Raw genomic sequence first — 24,043 nt, forward strand, 5'->3', positions numbered from 1 at the left:
TGGTAAAGTAGACATCCAAACCAGATCAGATAAATCATGCCTTAGAAATGCTTATTTTCCTCCACTGACTACAAAGGAAGCTTAACATGAGTTGATTGACTGTATAAGTTAATGCAAAAGCTATTCAGAGATTGATTCAGATGAATCCCACCTCTAACCTCTGCTGGAAATGATGGAGTAACGCGCTTCTGTATATTTGAGAATTGTGGCCAAAGCTTCTTCAGGGAAAAATCTGTTGCAATGCAAATACACCAGTCATATATCCCAAAATGTGGTTTAAGTCTGTATCTCCCAGGATGGTCATCCATGTAGAGCCTTTTTTCTGTATTGCTGATTTACCTGCGTGTGGGGGATAACTGGGGCATTCTCAAGGGGAGAAATTAATTTTCGGCTTAACTCTACTGCAGTAAGATTTTCCCCATGGATTCAGTTGTTTCAAGCACACGATGTGCTGGTCCTATCACTAAACCAAGAATAAACGCGGCCTACCGGTTACCCCTCCCTGTGGGTGCGTAGTTCTTTGTATTTGCTCAGCACGCAAAACAGAAATACCAATCCCATCAGCACTGAAGTTTTACAACAAGTTCTAAAAATAAAACCCCGAGGAACTTTGGGCAACTTGAAAAGCTCCTGGTTTCTATATTGTATGAGGGGCTGCAGTAGTTCAGCTGGGAGGAGCAGCAGCTCTCTGGATGCTCCAGGCTGATGCTCAAACCCGGCCCTTTCTGAGCCCTACCAGCAGCCAATACCCAGTCTGCCGTACTGAGCTAGAGCCACAAATACGAAACCAAAAGAAAAGAAACAACCAAAGTAATGTCCCTTGGTGGCAGGTGGGACTGTCCTACAGTCCGAGCACCAGAGAGGGCCAGGCTGCCTGTATTTGTGTAGCACGAAGCAAAAGCAAATGCTGGCTGCATGAATCAATGTATGTACAACCGATGGCTTCCGTGTTTGCCTGGAAGATACATAACGCTCCAGTAGTTATATAGTTAAATGTATCTCTCTTTTTGTCCTCCATCTGATGTTACCAGAGGCTTCAGAAAGCTATCTTAGAGATGAAAGATCTCCTAAATTACACGACCAGGCAAATAGCTATAATGGTGCATATATTTTGCTTCCAAGATGAAAGTCACCTTCTTACACTGAGAAAGGCATAGATATTAAAACACGCAACTACATAAACAAGGTTAAAGAATGTAAGACGTGATTCTTCCGATGGGAAGGGAGTGAGCTGGACCAGCGTGGTTTACATTTTTCTAGTTATTTCCAGGTAAGCAGCAAACTATTTTAAGTCTTCTTCAAAACACAAGTGAAATTTTAACACACAGTACAGGACCATGAAAATTGCCATACCGGGGGTGTCTAATCCTAAAGACCGCCTCTGATAACAGCTAACAATAGATATTTCATGGAAAGAAACCTTCATATAATGGACAGTGCTTATGGAAAAATTACTTCCTGTCCCTCAAGGAAAACACTGGTTATTTTAGGCTGTGCTTATGTGGGAACCTTAGGCTTTAGTCCTCTTAACCTTATTTAATATAACAGTGAGTATTTTCCATTCAAATACTGCTGTATATCTCACTACTATTTTAAAACTATAAATCCTTGGGCAGCCTGGACCACCCATGATGTGACGCCATGATCCACCAGCCTTCCCTCCCCCCCAAAAAATTTTCCTGCTTTAAATATTCCTGCAAGAGGGTATCATTTATTCCGTTTGTTAACTTGTACACTCTGTGACACACAACAGGCCAAATTTTTTCACTTCATGGTTGTACCAGGAGGGTCCCTGTAATTTAGTAATTTTTTTTTTTTTCCTTCTTCCCAGGAGTCCGCTTCGATCGAAATGTCGGAAGCTGCAATGTTACAGGCCACACACTTGAGCCAGAGGTGGCTGCAATCTCTTCTGCTCAGAGCAGATTAAACGTGGACCTCCAAGGCGTCAGCAGGACGTTTCTGTCCCTCTTTGTCAGCCCCGTGTGCCCACCTCCGACATTCAGAATCCAACTTTCCAGCAAAGGATGGAGGTATCGCTCCCCCCCCAAATAAAAGCAAAGCACCAGCTGGTAATGCTGTATGCACGATACCGTACTCCACAGACAATGTGACTTTATTGGCAAACATGATTTTTACAGAGGTAGAACAAAATACTTTATATAATCTTTTTTTTTGTTGTTGTTTTTAAAACTATATACATATGAAGAATATAATAGAATGACAAGAAAGAAAAGGTTGTAAACAAAACAATATTATGCCATCAAATACAGTACAAACAGCATGCAAGAACAGCTTCAAATGAAATCTTGCTGGTGTAACTTTATTTTATTTCTAATGTGGTAAATGAAGAGTAGTAAAGAGTCATGCTCTAATTGGATTTAGTATGCCACAGCTCTGCAATTTTGTTTTAATTATTTTTTTTTGCTTTTACAATAAACCAACAGGATAGCTTTCTTTTCACTGTGGTGGGGAATGCTTTTGTAATGCCCAATGTAATCTTAACAGAAAAATATAATAATCAAATCTACAAAGTGTACCCTCATTTAAAAGGCAAAACCATAGAAACTGTACAGTTTTAAAAAGCGAATTATCTCAGCTGCTTCTTAAGAGAATTTTCTAAACAAAGAATAAAATATGCAGAATAAAAATTAGGAGAGCTATTGTTCTGTAACAAAGCTAATCAAATACTTGTTTTCTATTCCAATAAACAGCTTTTTTAATTAATGACTATTCTGGAAATTATGAAGTGGGCTGGGTTTTATTAATGTTCCACTTGACTAATAAAGCATGAACTCCTTACAGGTACTATAGCTGTCATTCCCCTGGGGATGGATGGAGATTGGTTCTGCATGCATGCTAGAGACAGGAACAAGGTTTAGTCATTGGTGTAGGTTTAAAAAATATTTTAAAATGTTTTAAACGTTTAGTAGCATCTATAAAAATAATCTTGCTTGTTTTGCTACTGGATTGAGATTTGGATATGGAGGATTTTCTGCTGAAACTCATTCTTGGCCCTCATGATTGCCAAGGACTTCCACCGCATGTTACCTGGGCTGCACCAGGTCCCACAGATGATGGTCGAGACCAACGGTTAGAGCTCACACCTGAAACATGTGAAGCCAACAGAAAACCCCACACTGTTTGCCTTGTGGCCAAGGCTGAACCTCAAGGATCTGGGCTTTAGGGAACGGTGCTCTCCTGCCCCTCCATCCCTCTGAATCCCAGCCCATGTCATGAGAAAGGTGAAGGCTGGAGAGAGCAACTGTGTTACTCCTATGAACCATCAACGCTGGTGACAACCACCTCTCTGTCCCTCTTATCTGCACACACTGTGACTACGTAAATGTAGGGTTGGTCAGGTCATTGCCCTGCTCAGTGCCAGCAGCTGTGTTCACTGCTGTGCCTGTGGGAAAACAGAGTTCTCTCCCTCTGCCGCAGGCTTTGACCAGCCAGGAAGGAAACCGTGAGCACTGGGGTGAAATCGCCCTCCTGCAGCACCCCCCCTTCCTTAAATGTCATTTAAAGAGTCAACCACACAAACAGCACCTGTAGATTCATTTATCGTTATCAAGAACACCAGGATGGTCAATATTAAACACATGCTGTTTATGGCTACGTGTCAGGCACCAGCCCATGCTTCAATTGTAATGAGTTTACTAAAGATCCAACAGAATATTGATGAGGGAAGGATGGTGGGTCTCATTTGACTCTGGGCTCTCAGATGATCATGGCTTCCAGGAAGAATCTCATCTCAACCTGCCAGTGAACACGGGGCAGGTCCCACATCCAGCACAAGTGGCCACGGGTGGCCTGAACAACATCCTTTGCCAAATCACAAGGGTTAAGTTAACTGTAGTGAAAAGGGTAAAAAAATATCTGCCCTGCACGAGAAATCAATCTCTGTGGCTTCATCCATGGCTTTGGCATCTTCCTGGGAAATGGATTGTCAAACCCCTGGTGTGGCTGAAACCTGCATTTCACTAATAGACCCTGCAGCAGATTATCACCCCCAGAAGCAGGGCATTTATTGAGAGGTGCGAGCAGTATGCCACCTGCACAGACAAAATACTCTGCGTGGTAGTTTACAGTCAACAGAATAAGCCTGGCACCTCTTTGTGGAAGAACTGTACAAAACACGGCTGAAATAACAGGATTGTCAATCACATTCAGTGGGAGATACTCTAACCCACTGAGTAAGACCGCATCTTTCTGTTGTGTAAATTGGTCTACAAGTATGAATAAAACAATACATCCCTGCCCCATTAGCCTTGGGAAAGATTAATGCCCTCTAATCTACGCTAAATAAACTCCAAAGCACGAAGAGCAATATTTAAGTCCCACACTCAGCTGCTTGTGAATTAATAGGGATCATCCTGAAATTGCTATTATGAAATGCAAATATTTGCAAAAGAACAATTAAAAAATATTCCTGAAGTGCAAACGAAAGGCTTGTCCGCCATGTTTGTGGTGTGCACAGGGACAGTCAGAAGGCGAACGCTAATGAATCCCAGGGCAGAAATCTGTGCTAAAAAACCATTAGCCCATTGGCAGTAGGTAATGGCACAGCATCCCATGCTGGGAAATAATTCTACCCGATAATCGGAGGGCTTGGCTTAGGATGCCCTAATTTTGATTCTTTGGACAGTTAGTTTGGCTATAACTACCTGTATTTTCAGAAAGCTGCAGTACATGGCTCACAGTAAATCTACTTCAAACACTTGCTGATACTGCTCAAACTGATCTCATCTGCCCTGATCTGCAATTTTGTGTTAGCTAAAGTAATAAAAGAATCCTGTTAAACTTAAATTATCAAATGAAAAAGGCAATTTTCTCATTCATACTCCATTAGTTTTTTTAGTTATTGCTAGGAAAGCTCTAAAATGCTGAGGCCATAAAATAAACATGTGGCTTAATGTACAGTATGTGTACTTAAGAGGATGATGGCATCTGCAGTAACTGCTCTGTACTGCTACAGTAATGGAATGCACAAATTAAGCAACAGCACATACCAAGTATAGCACACAAAAATGGCAAAAAGTAACAAGCCTTCTGCGTTTTTTTTTTTTTTAAATAACTCTTTAATTGCTGAAAAGAAGAAATCACCAATATCCACACCTACAACACAAAATTGCAACGTGGTTGATTTCGATAGATGCCTGTTACCTCTGTGCCAGCAACACTCTGTGATATTGTCCTCTTTAACATTCCACTGATTAGAAGTTTATAAAAGCTTCCCCTTCCCAAATTAAATTCAATGATATATTTTCCAGTGCTAAGTCAAACAATTAGCCTAATATGCTTTCAAGCACACAACACTGTTAAGATTTTGGAAGAAAAGCACCCCAGATTCTTAAATCACGGAGATGTAGGATAACATATGAAAAAGCACCCAAGAATTTACTTTTGAAAATGAAATTAAGAGCCTAGATCCCTTAGGTACCTTTGATATTTTTAATCTCAGGCCCTCCATTCAAACATATCGGAGTACTTTTTATCAATAGTTTAAATTCCTTCAGAAGAGTACCATAACTAAACCTGTGAATGCACATAAGCAAGATTGCATAACCAAACCATTTACGGACCTATTTTAGCATTACTTTGCAACAGTAGGCATTCGGATTTTGAGAACACAAGGATCTCGGAAATTCAACCTGTGTGCTTCTTTATCCCTTAATGGTTGGTTAAAATAGGTATCATTCAGAACAAGGAGCGAGCAGAGCCTCTGCAGAAAGGTGCAACGAACGTCTGGATCAGACAAACTCCATGAGAATCACAAAATGCAGATTGGAGGGTTCTCCTGCAGCCAGGCTTTTACAGAAATATATTTTCCTGGCTAAGAAGGATGGCACAGCACAGTTTTACAAAGGGAAATGCAAAAATATAAAGAGGAGAGTCCCATTTTTTTCCTCAGTAACCCCATAAAATCAACAATCTGTTTCCATAACAGCTCTGGACATTTACCTGACGGCCGACAGGGCCTTTCCCCATCACCCGAGGTGAGTCTACGCTCTCCTGTTCCGCGCTGTCAGTGGTAGGTACATGGTCAGAGTTATTGCGCTCGTTAGCCCCCAGCTTCCCATTAATGTGACCAACTTGTTCTCCCCAGTTGCAACAACTGTGCAGGCCTATTTACTTATAGTTCAGATTTTCTTCCATTCATGGCACAAAGCTGAAAAGTAAACAACAGTTAAGAAAACATTTGCTTGCCAAAGCCCAGCACGAGAAGGTGCAAGCTCTCTTTGGCAATGCCTGGACCCGTGTTTGCTCACACCCTCAGCGCTGTTTCATGCTCCAGCTCGGCATTGTATAGGAACAATCACCATCCTCTTCAGGCCCTCCCTCTCATTCAGCCTTTGAAAAGTTACAAAAATATAACAGAACACTGTTTTCTGAGACTATATTGACTGCACTAATTACCCACAATACTGTATATTTGCTATTAAGAACATGAATGTGTGCTTTCAAAGTGTGACATTCAGGGCTTCGAGGATGTGAAAGGAATTAGATGGATTGTTCTGTCACTTAATCCGAGGCTTCAATGTACTTTTAAAAATTTGTTTAAAACCCCAAAAAACAGAATACACATTTTAACTGTTGAACTTTTACCAGCTAAAGGAGTTTGTAAGGACCCTATCACTATGTGGTTACAACAGAAGATACACAGTTAAGGTCAGGTCACGGTTTCCAAGAACATTCACAGGGACTGAGGATGAGGAAAACGAGGGACGGATCCTGCGGGAACCTTCGGGAGACTGAGCCGCTCACTGGGGAAGCGCCTTGAGTATTGCATTCACTTCCTCGGCAACCGCTGTCAAAGCAAACTCAAACTGCTCCTGCGGAGAGAACAAACGCATACTCTGAATAATAAAACGAAACACTTTCCAAAAGCCTGGTGCGCTACTCTGCAGCTGAGCATCCTCAAGACATTGTTAAAAATATGAATATGCAGGATGAACTGTACACTGCAACAGAAAGGAACAAAATGTTCCGGGCTTATTGATGCCATATAACATGTTTGACAGCATCTTGAAGCCGGAGTCATTTTAATGGAGAAAAATGTTGGTAGCAGAAACTAAGCTATTGGGACACAATGATGTATTGCAATTGTGTGGTCAGAAGGGTTTGGGAGTAGTTGATCACCAGCCGTTTCCTTCTGACACAGAGATGGAAACTCGTTAACATAACAGAGATATGAAATAGGTGAGATGCTGCAAGACCGAGCCTTTGGCTTTTCTCAGGACTGTTTCTAGTTGAAATCAGCTAGAATCACCTTATATCTACTGTATAAAACACTATCTGCTTTTTGGCTTGCCTATTGCTGTTCTTTTTCAGCCTCCCGTTTTATCGGCCTTTCTGCACTCACAAATTACCTAACCATGTTTAGACCACTCCTATTTAAGAAACACTTGGGAAGGCTTTTCTCTGCTATTAATTAAACATAAAACCAAAATTACTAACAGGCCTCTGTGCTGGGTTGGCAGAGGTGTGAAGGACACAGCCATGAATGGCCATCTCATCTAAGTGCAACCCTAACATGCTCCTGAACTGTCTAGTCCTACAGAAGGACAAAGGAGCTTTACTTCATCAAGGTTAACAGGTGTTATATTTTCTAAGCAAGTGATTTTTCTCAGAAATTTAGCTTACTGAAATATCCGACAGGATGATTTGGTGTTTGCAACTTTTCAGATGAGAAAAAAGAAACGTGAGCAGTTTACTCAGAATATCGGCAAATCAAGGACACCAGAGAAGGACTGTGGAGAAGTTTCTGGATTTTCTAGACATACCCCAGCGATTTAAGCCAGCCAGGATCAAGAGCCATTGAAGAACCAACTTTGAGAATGGAGGTTTGAGATGCACCCTGCAAATCATCCTGAGATCACGGCTGGGATACTATCTGTGTCTCCAATTAAGAACTTGGTGGTCTGGTAGGTACCTCCAGCCTCTCGGTTTGCCCCACCAGGGGCTGTGCGGGATGGTTGCAGGTACGTATGCAGCAGTGGCAGATGGCTGCAGAACACAGACAGCCCTGAAAGGTGATTACTGGACTAATAGCATTCATTTTCCACAGTGTTTCACTTTACTGCAGAAATCTGCAGGAAGGATGAAAGAACAAACTACAGATGTGTGAGCTCATAGTTCAGAAAGGCAGCTGACTTCTGACTCCTGCAGCTCAGTGCCAGTCTTCTCTGCCTTGTCTTACCCCACTGCAGAGACATCTCCCATGCGGAGATGCCTCAGAGAGAAGCAATGATGGGCACAGTTCCTGAGCAGAAAAAGAAGAACAAAACTCGGAATAATTTCTCAGAGACACTGACATTCAAGAATTTTGCTGTCTGCTTGGTGCTGTCAAAGCGGCATCCTTGTACATTCGCTGGACTGCAGCCAACTGTTTTTAATCAGACATCAATTCACCCTAAAGAGTAGGACTTGTCCTCATTAGGCACAGAAAATGGTGTACATGCCTGCCTATGCCTCCCCGCACTTCCCAAGGTCTCTGCAATTAAAGAAAAGACTGGAAATGCTGGTGGCAGCCCAGGAGCAGCAGTTGTATTTTAACTGGAGCACACTGAATGCGTGAGTGGAGCTGGAGGGCAGCAGAGGCAGAGAGGGCCGTTCATCTGGACACGTTGTGCCAGAATCAAACCGGGTGCTTGCACCGGCTCAAAAAAGCTTCAGGAAATTTGGGCTGATGCAGGAGAAGCGCTCGCCTCCAGGAAAAAGAGCCTTGGCAGGAAGAGCCGTCAGCTGCTGGACCCCATCGATGGGGGTCCAGCCCATTGAGGTGAGCCGCCCGAGGAAGGGTGGGAGACACTTGAGTTGCGGCAGGACAGGGGCAAAACGGGTGCTCCCAGGATGTCGATGCTCAGCTGTGAGCGGGACAGCTGATCCCTGCCGCTGCCAGTCCTCGAACCACGGGGAGGACAACAACAGAAGAGGCTGATCTGAGCACGATGGGGTTGACACAGTGATGCAGCCAAGTTTCAGAGATGTGCAGATGTCTCTTCCAAGATGTGGGCGTCAGTTCGGGAGAAGGGAAGCTGCCCATGGTAATGAGGCTACCTAATGTGCTCTTCATCTCAGTATTTTATAGTCAGGAAAAGCTCATAAGATTGCGGACTACAATAATATTAGTCACATTGTGGAAAATAACTTATATTACTCTTAAGTTATTCATGGAGCAAATCTGCCCTTTAATTTTGTTGGTCTGAGATGTGTTCACCTTACTGAGAAGATCTGTCAGGCTGGAGACCACCTGGCCTGCCTTTACCCCTCCTGGAGGGGGCTCCTCACGTGAGCACAGGGCACCATTGCACCGCCTGAGGAAAAGTGTCTGTCTCGCCTAAGGACCGTGGACCGATCAACGTGACCTCCAAAGTTCAGTATGGATTTTGGAGACAGGTTGAGGGGAGACCACCAGCTAATATTAGGTGTGACCCTAAATTACTGAGGCAAAACAACTTACAAAGCATAATCTTTACAGCCAGAGCTCAAAACTGACTGTGAGACACTGCAGCAAATGGGAGAGCGGCGCGGGCACATGAGATGTGCGAGGACTCGGTCCTCCTGGAGTGGCACAGCTGAGCTCTTCCCCTGCCTTCCTCCTGCATAATACGCACAGGCGAAATGCAGATAGTGCAGCTTCCATTGATGTGTATCACCACCCTCCAAAGAAAAGCTTTTACACACCTCCCACATCTTCTCATGAGAACAACCAAAGTTAAACCAAATTTATCTCAGTAATTCTTAAAGGAGCTCAGTTTGTTGTTTTCTACAGCTACACTGTCATTCACATATGTTATTCGCAGATACAAGATTGACTGGAGAGGAGCTTAAACCTCTAGCTTTGCCTAGAAAGCAGAGCTAGACAGGCATTTTGTGGTGTTGGTCCACTTATAATGCAAAGGTGACAAGAATATATTTTATAAAAAATAATAAACTATGTTTCATTAAGTCTACAAACAAATATTCCCAGAAAAAGAGAGTACATGTAGCATATATGACACAATAAAGGACCTTAGCTAAATATTACAGATTGTGAGAGGAAAGATATAGAAGGAGAGAGGAAAAAAAGGAAACATATATTTTTCCCATCACAGAGAATACGCTTCCTCCTTCATTACTTTTTCCCCTCACATGTGGCATATCAATTCTATTTTATGATTCCCCTGCAAAAAAAAATAACAAAACCCACAAACCCTCTATTATGCTTCTCAGAAATGCAGAATGTCGTTATGATAATTTCATTACCATTTATTATATATAGTGCTTTTGAATTAAAGATCCCTTCCAGAAGACAAAATGTTGCAAACAAATCTTTCACATGCTTATTGGAAATGTGGAGCGCTGCCTGCTGGAAGCAAAATAACATTGCTGAAGTAAGTTGGTGTTTATTTTGCCTAGGGATATTCTGTAATTGGCATTTCTAACCTGACTTTTAATCCATTGTTTTAAATTACTCCAAGAGTCTAATATTCCTCATTTGTATTCAGTTGGGAAAGCAGAGGGGTTTGTTTAAATCCATCAGAAGAATTCTCTGGGGATCGTGCATTGCTAGCATGTAACCAGATATTTATAATTTGCAAGACATTAGCTTGAATAAGTGATTTGGGTGGTTTTGAGAAAATGACAATGATGGAAGAAGAAGCACAAGGAGAGATAAGCAATATCCTGAGAAAATTTTTCATCCTGGGTGAAAACACGGGATACATTTCTTTTCTGGAGCTCTTCCAGATAAATGTTTGGATGGGAAAAACACGTCTTGAGTGATATTTTCATGGGACTCGGATAACTATTTCTGTGCTAAGAGAAGTTGTTCACAAAACCTCATTCTTTGCTTCTGGAGCTATGTTTTTTTCTTTTGTTGAAGGCAACAAGCTGTAATTTCTCCACCCTGAGAGAGAAACTGGAATCTCAGCTCTAGATTTCTGCAGAGCTGCCATCTATTTTGCATGCATTTACAGAGTAGTTCAGGACTTGCATCTTCCCTCAGAGTAAATATATGTGACATTGGATACTGTGTGATATAATGCATTCTTCTTCCTGTCTGAATAATCAAAGTAGAAGAAAGATTTGTGCAATTTTGTGTCTTACATGCAGATAAAGAATAGTTAGCTTTGACTGGCTCATCTTAATTTTTCATGCACTTATTTAATTGGCAAAACAATAATTAATGTCCCCTCAACTGTTCTCCTGTACCACCTCTCTTAGTATTAGTGGGAAGATAAAATGATGAGGAAGAGATTAAAGAAAAGTTATGAAACAATGATTCATTCCTGCAAAACACATTTATTTCACCTTTGTCCCTCAGCAATTTCGACTCCCTAAATGCTGCAGACTTTCCTATCAGTTCCAGCGTGGCCAAGACAGACTGCTGTCACATTGCTCTTGTTACTCGGTTTGGGGCTGTAACACTCACTCGATATTTTACAATGTCATATACAGATCTATTTGGTCTCCACGCCACAAACGAGTTTCTTTATTGTCATATTTGCAGCTCTTAACTTGCAGCAAATACCCCCAAATATCATTCCATACATCACTGAAATGGTTAATAATAGACAGCTTCATATCTTATTTAAGGCACTGCAATGACACCATCAGCTATCTTTAAAAGTTTTACATTGTGGAAAAATGTCAAAACTATTACAACTGACAGGAATTATAGAGTAATACCTCACCAAAGGGTACAAATACAGTCACCATGCTACATCCATAAAGGACATGGCTTTAGGTACGATGCAAGCTCTTCCGTTCAAAGAGACTAAAAATGACTCGATTTCCTACAAAACTGTATTTCCTTTAATTCAAACCTTTTTTGTTTTCCAGACAAAAACCAAATGCAGCAGTTACATTCTGTCTAATGAGTTGAAGCTTTAAAAAAAAATTTAAAAATTACATGCACAGTTAAGCACAGATACTCTAAGAAAATAATCCATATTTCAGGATGAAAGCAAGAACATTCTTTCAAATGCACATTTTCTTTAGTAGGCTATAGATTGTTGTCTTGACTGCCCTTCATATATGGTAATCAAGACAGATGCTGGAGACGTTTACAAGAAAGAGCAGTAAACACCAAAGAAAGTAGCCTAGATAAATTTTCAGCATAAATAAACCTCAGTTGGTAGGGAGCCAAACAGAGTAATCAGCAAGCGACCTGCGTTAAATTAGGTCATACCCTCCCTCTTCTGTCATGAAAACAACTACTGTGAAAGACCTTTAATGTATTTAAAATCCCAGTGGATTTATTGACAGTACCTTTGTCTGGACCATGCCTGGTCTCTGGTCCCTCAAGTGCTCCAGGGTAGCAGCAATATCAATCTCTTTAGCACCTGCAACAAACCACAAATTGGGCTGAGTTCAGAGCACAAGATAATCCATGCTGCATCTGTCAATCTCTTGCTATCGGGATCCCTTTGGGCTAACAGTCCAATTGAAAATTATTACATCCATCTCTCAGCAGACTTGGCAGGCAGCTGCAATTTTTGTGTTCATATAGAAAAATAAGAGGTTGGGGCAGCTTTTATTAACATTAATTCAAGAAAAGCCAGAGAAAAACACATTCTTAAAAATGCCTCTATACCTAGAGCAGAATATATTTCACAAAACCTAGGGGTCTGTTGTGGCAATGCGACCCAGTGCCCTTTTGTCACTTCTAAGAGTATGCACTGAATTAAGAGCCCGAACTACATAAAGATTTACACTGTTAAAACAAGATTTAGGTGAACTTTTATCATCTGCAGCTGAGATGCAGAAAACCTGTCTGTGGCTTCCTGGTTCAGGACCTGCCAGACCATCTTGCTGCGTGATCACCGTTTCAGCCGGCAAATCTACGACATTTTCTTTAGGTTATACTCGGGGTGTCTGGACACCGCTGCTCTGTAGCAATCGGCAGTACCCGGATGCAGAAAATAGGCACAGGGAGCCTAACTGCTGTGGGGACTGGCTCCCTTCCTCAGTGCAAAGGGAGGCGCTTTCTTTTCAAACATGATCTATGGAGAGCAAAACAAGTCCTTTCTTATAATAACCCAGCATTTCTTATAATAACGCAGAACCTGGAGAACTAAAGGGGACAAGGAGATGCTGATTTCCTCCTCAGTTTCCTCAAGTTTAACGTGTTTCAAGACCACCTTTCCCATTCTCCATAGATGCCTAACCAGATACATGTTTTTTTGAGGGGACTGAGAGAAAATCAGGATTTTGGTCCTTCCAGTGTGAACTCCAAGAGTAGAAGCCTGGCTGGAAATCTTTCGAGCTGAGAAGTTCAAAAGTACTCAAAAGTACTCAAAAGAAGTACAGAACCTAGCTGTCTCGCATCTGTCCCCCTTCTGCATCTTGCAGGAACATCACACAATGCCAAAGCATCAGGCAGATGGGCAGAGGGTCACCCGAGCCCAAGTGTAACTGCCCCATCTCCTCTTCCCTGTCCCCTACAGCTCTGGACATTCATGCATTCTTCTAGGGCAGATGTGGGTCTGTAGCCTCCGAAGCTCAAGAATTTGCTGACCTCAGGTCTCTCCTCTTTGTACATACACTTTCATCATTAGATCAAGGACGGGGACCAGCTACGTTCGGAATTCTGCTCCATTTTGAAGGATACTCCATGGTGCGCTCTAAAGACTACCGTGGCCCTTCTATGTGCAATTTGGCAACCGTTTTCTGTTGCCTGTCCCTGTGAATCTCCTGGCCCAGGCTGTGCCCATTTGCGACTTCCTTCTGGAGGCATTTAAATCCCCCCAACTATTCACAGGGGTCTTGGTGCCTAACCTGGAGGTGATGCACCCAAAGCATTCCTGCTGCAATAGTTCACTTGTACGCATCTAGAACACATATTTGTTTAGTTCCCAGGACTGGATTTGCAGGATGGGGCCAATGCTTACCACTATTTCTACAACTCTTGCAATTTAAGGGCTTAAGTCTAACTGTAATTAGGGTAACATCAATGTAAACATTATGCACCTCCTCATTTACCCAACTCCACTTTATAATTCAATACCATCTTTTCAAAAGTTCCGAAAGGCAACTAAAAGTAAATGATTTAATTTGGTTTCCTTTGATAAAAGACATGAGAAGATATTTAAAAATAACATCAGGTCTAGAAGAATAATTGATTTGCATTACGTTCTTCATATCGATGAAAATATGTTCTTCAGCTGTATCAGAAATAGCATGGATTAATTCAGTAAATGTAACAGTGACAACTCAGAAAAGGTATCTGACAGATTTTTTTGCTAATTACCACAGGCTGGGGCACTGTATGGTTTTTGCTTTTTTTTCCCCTCTACACATTGTACAGGAATTTACAGGGATGAGCTTTGGAAAAAATAGAAAGGTTTATTTTAAAATAAAAAAACCCAAACCTCCTTACAATGGAGCAGAGCAATACATACTCACATATGCTGTAAAGTCTGATAACAGTGACAGTAATTATACCTTAAGTCTGTCGCAGGTTTTGCAGTGGCAATTAATCCGGAAAGCATCAGTAAAGGTACACTCTTTGTAGACCACAGCACTGGCGTAACACAGCAGCTCATTTCAGTGTTTACTCTCACGCGTGCACGTGCAATTAGGTGGGATTTTCCTGTTCCACCACAGATGTCCATGGGAGCAGAGTTGTGCGAGTACCGCACACATTTTACAGCCTTACTTGTGGCCTCATTAGATTACCAGGAATTAAAATGTCCTAGTAGCATCTTGGCTCAACGTAAGAGGAATTCTCTCTTTCAGAAATTAAGATAGGAGAAAAATTTAAGACACCGACATCCATGCATGAGGTTAACCAGAGGCCTGAGCTGGCCTCTGAGGTGTGCTGCAAGGATGAACCCAGAGATCCTCCCAGTGGAGGTGCCAGGTGGGCTTCCCCATGGCTGCAAACGTGTATGTGCCCCCTCCAGTAGGGGATCATCTTAATTTGAAAATACTCTAGCCCTGGGACAAAAAGGGAAAAGGTTCATGACAAGACCGAATAACACTCTTTAACTGCCAGACAGGCTTCTGAGCTTACCTTCAAAAGAGTTAATTCCTCCATTCCCGTGATGCAGATTGCAGGCATTTACTAGCGAACTGATGCTTGCTTTTTTATCATCGTTAACGGAATGACATGCCTAATAGTATGAACAACGCCTGATTATAAAATCCTGATTTAGCAAAACACCAAAGCATATGCTTGCACTGGAACATAAGAATAGTCCTAGTGGGCCAGTGTGCTTGATGGGAAGCTTGTTTTGAGGTGTTTTGTCGGTAGAAGGCCCTGAAACATCAGTTTTTACTGATTAGTGTCCCCCAGCCCATGGGTTGTGATCAGCATATCACCCACAAGCACTTCTGATGTCCTCAGCCACAGGCAATTAAAAGGAAAAGGTGAGAAAAATAAGATTTTGCCTAAAGCACGTGTCTTGTGGAAAGGCAAAGCAGAAGCAGAGATTGGTTTGCTACCCCATTTTTTCCATTTCTGAATGCCTCTGACACTATGGTGATGGGAACTACCTAAGTGCCTAGACAGGCTGATCAACAAAACTTAGTGTTGCAAAGATGGGAAGCTGTTTTGGAAGCAAAATATCTTGGAATAAGAAAATCCACAGGAAAATGGATGAAATCAATGGCACAGGATAAAGCCAACATGACTTGTTTTCCCTCTACTTGAATAAACCTCTTTTCCTCCCCCACATCCACTGCTACATGTTCTGCATCTAGTCTCTTATTGTGCCTAATATATATAAATATATATATAAATATATATTGCTAGTCCACTATTAAATCTCATTTTGTGATGAGGGCTTTTTTTCTATTCAAGCTTACACTAGATTGCTGTTACATTATGTAAATTCAGCTCACTTCCACTGATGCGTGCAACAATACTCTGCAGAAAGGTGAGACAGACGGACAAAGGAAGAGATTTTCAAGACACAAAGTGTGGTCTGAACCCAACCTGCCTTCACAGGTGAGAGCAGCTCAGTGCTTAACTGCAGTGTGAGCTTTCAACTCCCTTTGGAATGATTTTGTTGAAATATGACACAAATTCAACATCTTCGCCACGCTGAGGCTTTCTCTTTTATCTGAGAGTACAACAGTATGGCATAACACTCTTTAGTACCCCATAACACTTTATTTATGTGTTTGAGCCATTTCAGGTAACAAAAAATACAGCGTACGTTACATGACATTGGGAGAGAGGGATATTGCATCTAAGGGCATCGGGGTCAAATAATGGTCTTACTGAGATGGCTGCCAAATATGCACGCGCTGCTAAGGTATTTTAAACATTGCTTATCTGGGAAGCCCACATACAATCTAAATTTGATGCCGTGGTTTAGAGTAAAAGCTGGAAGAGCTTGATCCACCTATTCCAAGGATATCACGTTATTGGAATTGTTTTGCTCTGGCTGCTAAACTAAGTCCAGTAATAGATGGAGACGTCAATTTGTTGTCACACAACAAATAATCTAGAGGAAGGGTTAAAAATACTAGGCTGGAGAGCACTGACAATTAGAAAAGAGAACATAAAATATGTCAAAAAGGCAATATTTTCTATCTTTTCTCCACACCAATACATATCTGTCTGCTTAACAGTCTACTGGTTTCAGAAAATCAAGAGGGGGATAAAAGCGGAAGCGTTTAAAGAATAAAGAACTGCCTTTTCACCTTTTGACTGTATTTTACTCTGCAGGGAATAAATTTGGTTTCTGTTTGTGACAGGTTCCTTTTTCACAATGGATTTCATTGCTTGTTTTAAATGAACGTAAGAATCCAGCTTAGTGTGAGACTGAGCTAATGTTGTACCAGCAGTATTGTGAAAAATGACTGTGCAATGTGCAATGTGTTTTTTCTTTTTAAACAGAACATGCATTTGCAGTAATTCACTGTGAGCCAGATACTACTAGCCTTCCCCCTGCCCTTAGCAGCTCACTGAGCTAGCTGAGTAAATACCTCCGAAAGCACTTCCACACCAGCGCAAGGCAGATTTTTAACTTCAGTAATTAACTATCATCTTCCTAAAGGCTTGAAGCGCTCACAGCGAGTACACAACAACGCGCATCAGGAACATTAACTGGATAAGCTAAAAGAAAACAAGAGAAGATGCAAGCTGAATTATATTTTGCCCCCGAGGAGAGAAGCGGTTTCTGAAGTTTAGGGTCATATCCTTTGCAACCCTTTCTCTCCCCGCAGGCGCGGACGCAGGATGCATGCTGGCACTTAACAGCTGGTGCTCCTGATTAGCAGCTCTCAAGGGGTTAAAGTGTTTGCCCTTAGATAGTTGCATAAGTGGAGTATCCAGCATGTCATAACAACATGAGTGAAAGTTGAATTCTCTTTTCCTCCTGCAATAAATAACGAGCTAGCCAAATTCTCCTGCAATAGGCTCCATGAGGTGACCAGCAGCAGCTCGCAATATTTAAAATCGTGAATTACATAATGTTACTTTTATGACTATAATAATGAAATCTTCCCTCTCCTCTCCTCCCCCTAAACAGGGCAGGGGACCCATTCTGATAAGCACAAGACACATGAGAAACACTCTGTGGAGGATAATCCCTTCCACATTGCAGCAGCGTTGCTGTCACTGTGATGGTACAGGAGTATGACAGACAAAGTTTGCCGAGAGGGGTAACATCTTTTAATATATCAGCTGGAAAGAAAAAAAATTAAGGTATATCATTAAAAAGGGGTTTTCAGGTTTAGTACACTACAGAGCTTGTGCAACCGAAAATGTGCTGGGTTTATTTTTTTTTTCAGTTCTAAGAACAATCAGCATTTGTTACTTAAATGTATGGAAATTATGGCTTAATTAAGGCAAGCTTTGAGATTTTATTTTTATGTAATAGGCCTGAACGTACTTGCACTGAAAGTCAAAAGTTCTATTTTATTCATTACTAACGAAAAGTGCGGTGTAGATTCTGTGAGACTGATAGAATTTTATATTAAAGGACTGTATTAAAAGGAATATTTTAGATTCTAGATGCTCTGAATTTTCGGTGTATTTATAAAAATAAAATGATCCTTAAATACTTCATCAAAGCAGTTATTTGGGGGGGGTTTCTTTTTAAATAACCCAAACTCAAGAGTTTTCTTTGTGATGTTTCACAAATACATATCACTCATAAATATTAAATTAAAAAGGATTTTTCTAGCTGGGAACAACTTTCAGATCTACTGGCATATACCCTCAAAAAGATACCATTATAACCCTGCAGAACGGCTGTAAATTTGTTACTGTGAGTCCTAAAGCATGCCTTGGTCATTAGGTTGCTATGTTTAGATATATTTGAATTCTCTTCCAGACTGAGATTCTGACTTCCTGCACCACTTTGGTTAAATCATTAAAATCACCCTATGTTTCACGCCATCATTTATAAAATGAACCATCTTTTTCCTACCTAATAAGTTGTTATGAAGGCAAATCCATTAATGATTACAAGGTACTTGGACACTGGAGAGGTGAGGACCTAGATAGATACTCTGTTTTTTTTTCCAATATCCTTTGCACCTTTCTCAGCCCTCTTTCATTTCCCCTTCATCACAAAGTGATCACAAAGCTGAATATATGATGTAGGAGTCATGCTGAGAGGTTGTAAATGTGGGACTATTAGCACTGTTACTATATCTCCTTAAGGAGATGATGATGATCTGTGTGGGAATAAAAAACGGAGTACTGAGGGGAATACAGAAATGACCTGTCAAGTGCCTTTCTTTTTGCAGCAGTAAGTATTCCGTTTCATTCTAGTCAGATATTACCTGCTTAATGCATCTTTTTATATTTATTATATTGTATAGATTTTGAATTACGCCTTGAAGGGCAAAGGGACTTGTTAGGTCAGATTAAAAACTGGCTTGTTAAAATCTCGAAGGAAGAGTCCCTAATACAGTTCTTTCTGCTGCGGTTGCTAGAAGCTGAAAAAGACCCAATTAATATTTGCAAGATGCTGCTGATCGGCAGCCTTTTAGCCTCAGAGTCACGCGCGGCACAGTATTCGCAGGCACTTGGGAGCGCCGTGGAAGAATCACTTGTAAGAGTATGAAATAGCAAAAATACACGTGAGAAAGAAAATAAGGGGGAAAATCCAGTGTCAGCAAGGACAATCAGCTGTCTCATCACAGCGTGTCTGTGTTTAGGAAGAATACAAGTGTTTTGCATGTTTGGGTGATGACTGCGTGACTCATGCCTAAAAGTGATGCTTCATGGTCAAAGCAAACTCGTGCACGGCGGCTTTATGCTGCCTTTCTTCCCTCCCCATGCGAGGGCTCCGACATAGGCTTTCTTGGGTTTAGTAGTGTTTTCTGGCTGTTTTCTGCGCTCAGCTTTGCCTCAGGAAGGAGGCAGACAGTGAATTGTGGACACCCAAGGACAGAAACCTCCTAAAGAAGGACAGGCAGTAACTAGAGCCAGGTCTGCCAGGAGCCTAATACACAGAAAGGGCCCTTCTGTACTGCTGGCTGTGATAGTGTCTAGAAACAGAAGGGGGCTCTCTGGGGAGTCAGGAGGGTTTATCAGTACCCACGGACTATTACACTGTCACAGCTCGGCTGGTCTCAATGCCCAAGCTAGCTGGATGTAGCACAGATATGCTATAGATTTGCAGTGCCCCCAAAGCTCTAGATGCCTCCAGCTTCCCGCTGCCAACTTCTAAAGGACGGCTCGCGTAGCTGCTCCAGCAAGCGTTTGCCCCATTGAGTACTTAATGTTGCAGGGAAACATTTAATCACACCATATGAGGGGCAAACTCAATCTGATTAAAGAAGAAAGGGTCATAACTAGGGGGAGTGTAACACCACTTCTTCACTGACCATTAGTTTTAATGGCATACCGGTAATATTTACTAACCAGCTTAGTCTCAAAGGCCCAGCCTCATCTCATCTACTCCAGCCATCCCTGAAGTTTGAATCGGAGTTAGTCATCTCCTCTCCCAACAGCTAAGAGAGAGAGGGGAAGCTCTGATGGGTAATTCATTTGCTTGGGAATTATCCTCCAGAGGTGTGTATCATTCTCCATTGATGACTGGGTAGACCCAGACAACTAGGTTAGGTGAGACGCTTAACGCTGGATGCTTTATATGGCTAAAGTTATCTGGAATGAACCTGAGCTGGAAAGAGCTGAGCTTCTGCTCTGCAGTTTTGGGCTCACAAATGCCAGAATCTGTCAAATCTAACAGAGTTTGAGATCTGTGTTTTGTGTCTGTTGCCTTCCCCTCTTTCCTCACCTCCCCAGTTTGGCAATTTTAATGGACATGACAAAAGAAAAAGCAACATGGAACCACAATGAAAAGATAAAACACTTGCAGTATAGTGTAGGGAAGGCCATCAAAAACATGTTCTAAGCGTAAGTGTTGTTTGTATAGTGCTCTGCTGCAAAGAAACAAGAGTATTTTCTACTTTCAACTTGCATTGTCTGAGTGCCCATTAAATAAAAACACTTGTAAATATTAAAGTTAAAAAAAGGAGCTGAACAACGGCTAGAAACTACAAAAATACAAGCAATTTTCATTTGTAGTTATCCAGATGTCTGCTGCAGTAGCTGCTGGAGTTCTGCTATTGGCCGGGAGGATCATTTGATGCTTTTCATGGAAAGAGAAAAGCGTCAGCAAAAACCCAGCGAGGGACACAGTTTTAAAGATAACAAAAAAGATAAATGTATTCAGGCTGGCATTTTCATTAAAAGCTTATTCTCCCTCTGAGATGAACAAAATCTGTGTGCATGCGTGTATGTAGTTAGGGATGGACCCAACGTATACCTGAGTCTGTGAACTGTCTGTAATTTCACACAAAATACCTAAGTGCTTCTATACACCTAAAAATGACCCAAATAAAAATTTCACTACGTTTATTAAAAAACAAAACCAAGCCAAAAAGCACAACAACAACAAAAAACCCAGTGGGAAAAACAAGCATATGCATGGAGAGGGGAGTACTTAAAGTAATAAAAGCGAAGTAATGAAAATTATTGTGACAGTCATATACGCACACACTATAAATTACATAATGTGTTACTGTTTACACATTTTATATAAAAACTTGAAAACTGCATGTCATAAATATATAAATGTATGTGATACGGCTTTGTCAGTACGCTATCCAAAGGAAGGTGATACTGAAGATGGAACACCTGGGAACAGCCTAATATTTTAAAAACTGCTACAGGAAAATGCTGCTTCTAAGCTTACACTGATTCTGACAGTCTTGCAGAGACAGAATCTCACTACTGACATGTCAGTTTTTAAGCTAATATCCTTTGTCAATGCAGAAAAAACATGCAGAAACCACTCACTGTAACTGAATGCAAATGGATGCTAATTTGAGGCCCAGTCCTTCCTCCTTTCCACTGTGCATAAGAATATGTCGCATCCCACTCTATATCATATAGGGATTATTTCTCTTTTACATCTAGATTTCCCCCAGCCTCCTGAGAAGTTAAAAGCGGAATATGCCTAGATTACTACATGCAAGAAATACAAGTTAATGAATTGTATTCTATATGGGGTAAGATATCCCATAATCACCTATGGTGACTCTAGACTATACCAGTGCACACATCTAACTTCAACTTACACATGCACGCACACACACATAAATGAAGGTACAAAGCGTATGCATAGCAAGAATTGTGGATGTGCTGCTACTGCCTACTCATAGGTGTTCCGCAGTATCGGCTCCCATAGACTTCTGCACAATTTGCTTCTTTTAGCACCTCTTCTAGAAACCACCAGCGAATTACCTGAAAGGCAGTTCGTCTCCATGTGCTGAATCAAACATGAACAAAGTTCAGATGCTGATTGCAAAAATGACATTTCTGAAAACGTGTCTCAGTTGGCCCTAAAAAATCTTGGAGTTCCCTCTGGAAAATGTGAATTTTCTTTACAGGGGACACAGAATTGGGACAGAGCTGGGACACAGCTCACCCACATGAATCTATTAAACTGTTAGAACTGCATTTTACATTACTTTCATTTTACGTTGCACGTAGGTGGCAATGCTTTCACAAGACAGTACATGGAGTGACCGGAATAAAAGATGCAACTATTATGGATTCATTCTTTAACGAAGTTTATCCTTTAAAGTGACTAAACTGGTCCAGCTATAGAAGTTGTGGAATAATTACACTTTAGTTAGGTAATATACATTGTCCTCTTTACAGCCAGAAAACTACCATCTGGTCAATTAAACACTTCAAATCCTTCTATGGACTGCATGAGATTAGCCACAAAAAAAGTAGTTCTTCACTCTCTATATAAACGTCCTTTTCCAAACATTTGCCCAGCTGCTTCTCAAACTGATAGCACAGTACTTCTATGACCAGCTTTTTCACTTTTCCATATTCTAACCTACCCATTGTGTGAAAAAATGCTGCCCAAATTCCTTATCTGCTTGTCTCCTCCTTAGTTTCAGTCAATGACCTCTTGTTTTCAAATTAGTCACTATCTCAAGCTGCTTACTGACATCAATACATTCCTTTCAGGGTCTTCTAACGCTCTATGGGGACCCCCCTTCGTGCTCCCTTTCCCAAGGAATAGCCCATGTCTGATCAGTCTTTCTTCACAATTCATTTGCCCCAAACCCTGAATAATTAGAATTGCTTTCTACCACACTTTCCTAGTCCCTTTTCCAATAAAATCTCCAGAACAGCAAATAACTCAAGAAGTACGGCTCTTTTAGAGTAATCCCTGACCACGAAACTATATAAAAGAGGAAAAAGCCAAAGAAATTACATCGATAACTTGTTTGCTTTTTGTTTGGAATTTCTATATGCCATAAAGGAAACCATCTATAAACGCAGTCCAAACAACATAATACACTAGGAAACACCAACCAGCAACACCCTCCCCTTCGGTCACTAATTCATTTCACAATAGAAGCTTGCAGAACGTGCTACTTCTTAATCTTCATTTTATGAACTATTAATCGATGACTCTATAGCGTCAATAATGTCTCAAAAGCTTTAAAGCTTTATACCTCAAAAGGCGTTCTGCAGAGGAAATAAACACTGTTTTGAACAGCCTGTTCTAAACAGCGAGAGTTCCCTGAGCATCACAGGCTGGACCATAAAAAACTGCCCTATACATTCCCTATACACTTTTGCGTGTAGCTGGGGGCCCAGCTCTCATTGTGATTAATTATCTGCTGGGAAAGGCTGCAAGAATGAGCACTATTTGCCTAATTGTGTTTCCAGGGTAACTCATTACATAAAAGTTACAATACATAAATGCAGCTCGTTTGAAGAAACAGCCTTATAACATATGATATGTTTACATGGACCCTAAGAACTTCCTTCAGAAATTGAAATAGCAGCATTTCAGTTTTACATGGTTAGCGTTGTTGCTGCTGAGAACTGAGGCAGTCTTGTGGATAGCACAATGGCGCACAAAGCAAAATCTAATTTTTTGGCTTTACTGGCCTGCATCTTTTCCCTTTTTCCTAGAGATTACTAGTAATCTATCTCACCCAAATCTCAAAGACCAGCAATTTGATTGATTCAAACTTAGAATATGAAAACAATCACATTTGTCCTGAATTTTTCTGCTGTAAATTTTTCTCCAGAATACCACCTATTTCTAATCCCACTTCTTGCCCTTTTACCATTAAATACCACCTTAAAAAAAAAGTAATCTCTCTTTTACACTGTATATTCTCTCAAGCAGTGTATGACGCATAGTATGTTAAGTTTTATTTTCATGGGAGAAGCTGGGTCCTGGGCTGAAGAAATATTCTCGTGTTCACCAAGAGCATGTCAGAAATCGTCTCCTCTAGACTTGTATCAGCACAACCGAACAATAGAATTTTCTTAGACTTTGCATAAGGACTCAAAAATAAGCAGATTGAATCCATTTTAACATGAATATGGGCAAGCATTTTCTTTCATAAAATCCCTTCAGAGAGGAGCTAACCCCACAACTTCATTATGGTTGTTAAATCCACACAGCAGATAAGCAAAACCTCAGCAAGGGTTCAGATTAGCCAAAATCATTTGATCACGATGAGTCAGAAGGCGAATTAAGGAATCTTTTGTTTTGCCTTAAAATGTCACGGTATACACTGCATCTGCTCAGGAGCTGACTCA

The 24,043-nt window shown here is 41.1% G+C and overlaps 1 protein-coding gene across 1 annotated transcript in view; it reads right to left on the reverse strand.

Annotated features, from left to right (window-relative positions):
* Nucleotides 1-2,070: 2,070 nt before the first annotated feature.
* PTPRN2 (protein tyrosine phosphatase receptor type N2) overlaps nucleotides 2,071-24,043 on the reverse strand; it is a 659,439-nt gene continuing 637,466 nt past the window's right edge. Inside the window, exons 22-23 of the mRNA XM_063324424.1 lie at nucleotides 12,256-12,329; nucleotides 2,071-6,833 (exon numbers count right to left, since the gene is read on the reverse strand). Coding sequence (XP_063180494.1) covers nucleotides 6,762-6,833; nucleotides 12,256-12,329 — 146 coding nt within the window. The 3' untranslated portion in view covers nucleotides 2,071-6,761. The remainder of the gene's footprint in view (nucleotides 6,834-12,255; nucleotides 12,330-24,043) is intronic.

Source organism: Chroicocephalus ridibundus, chromosome 2, assembly GCF_963924245.1.
Source record: "Chroicocephalus ridibundus chromosome 2, bChrRid1.1, whole genome shotgun sequence".
In the NCBI taxonomy this organism is placed as follows: domain Eukaryota; kingdom Metazoa; phylum Chordata; class Aves; order Charadriiformes; family Laridae; genus Chroicocephalus; species Chroicocephalus ridibundus.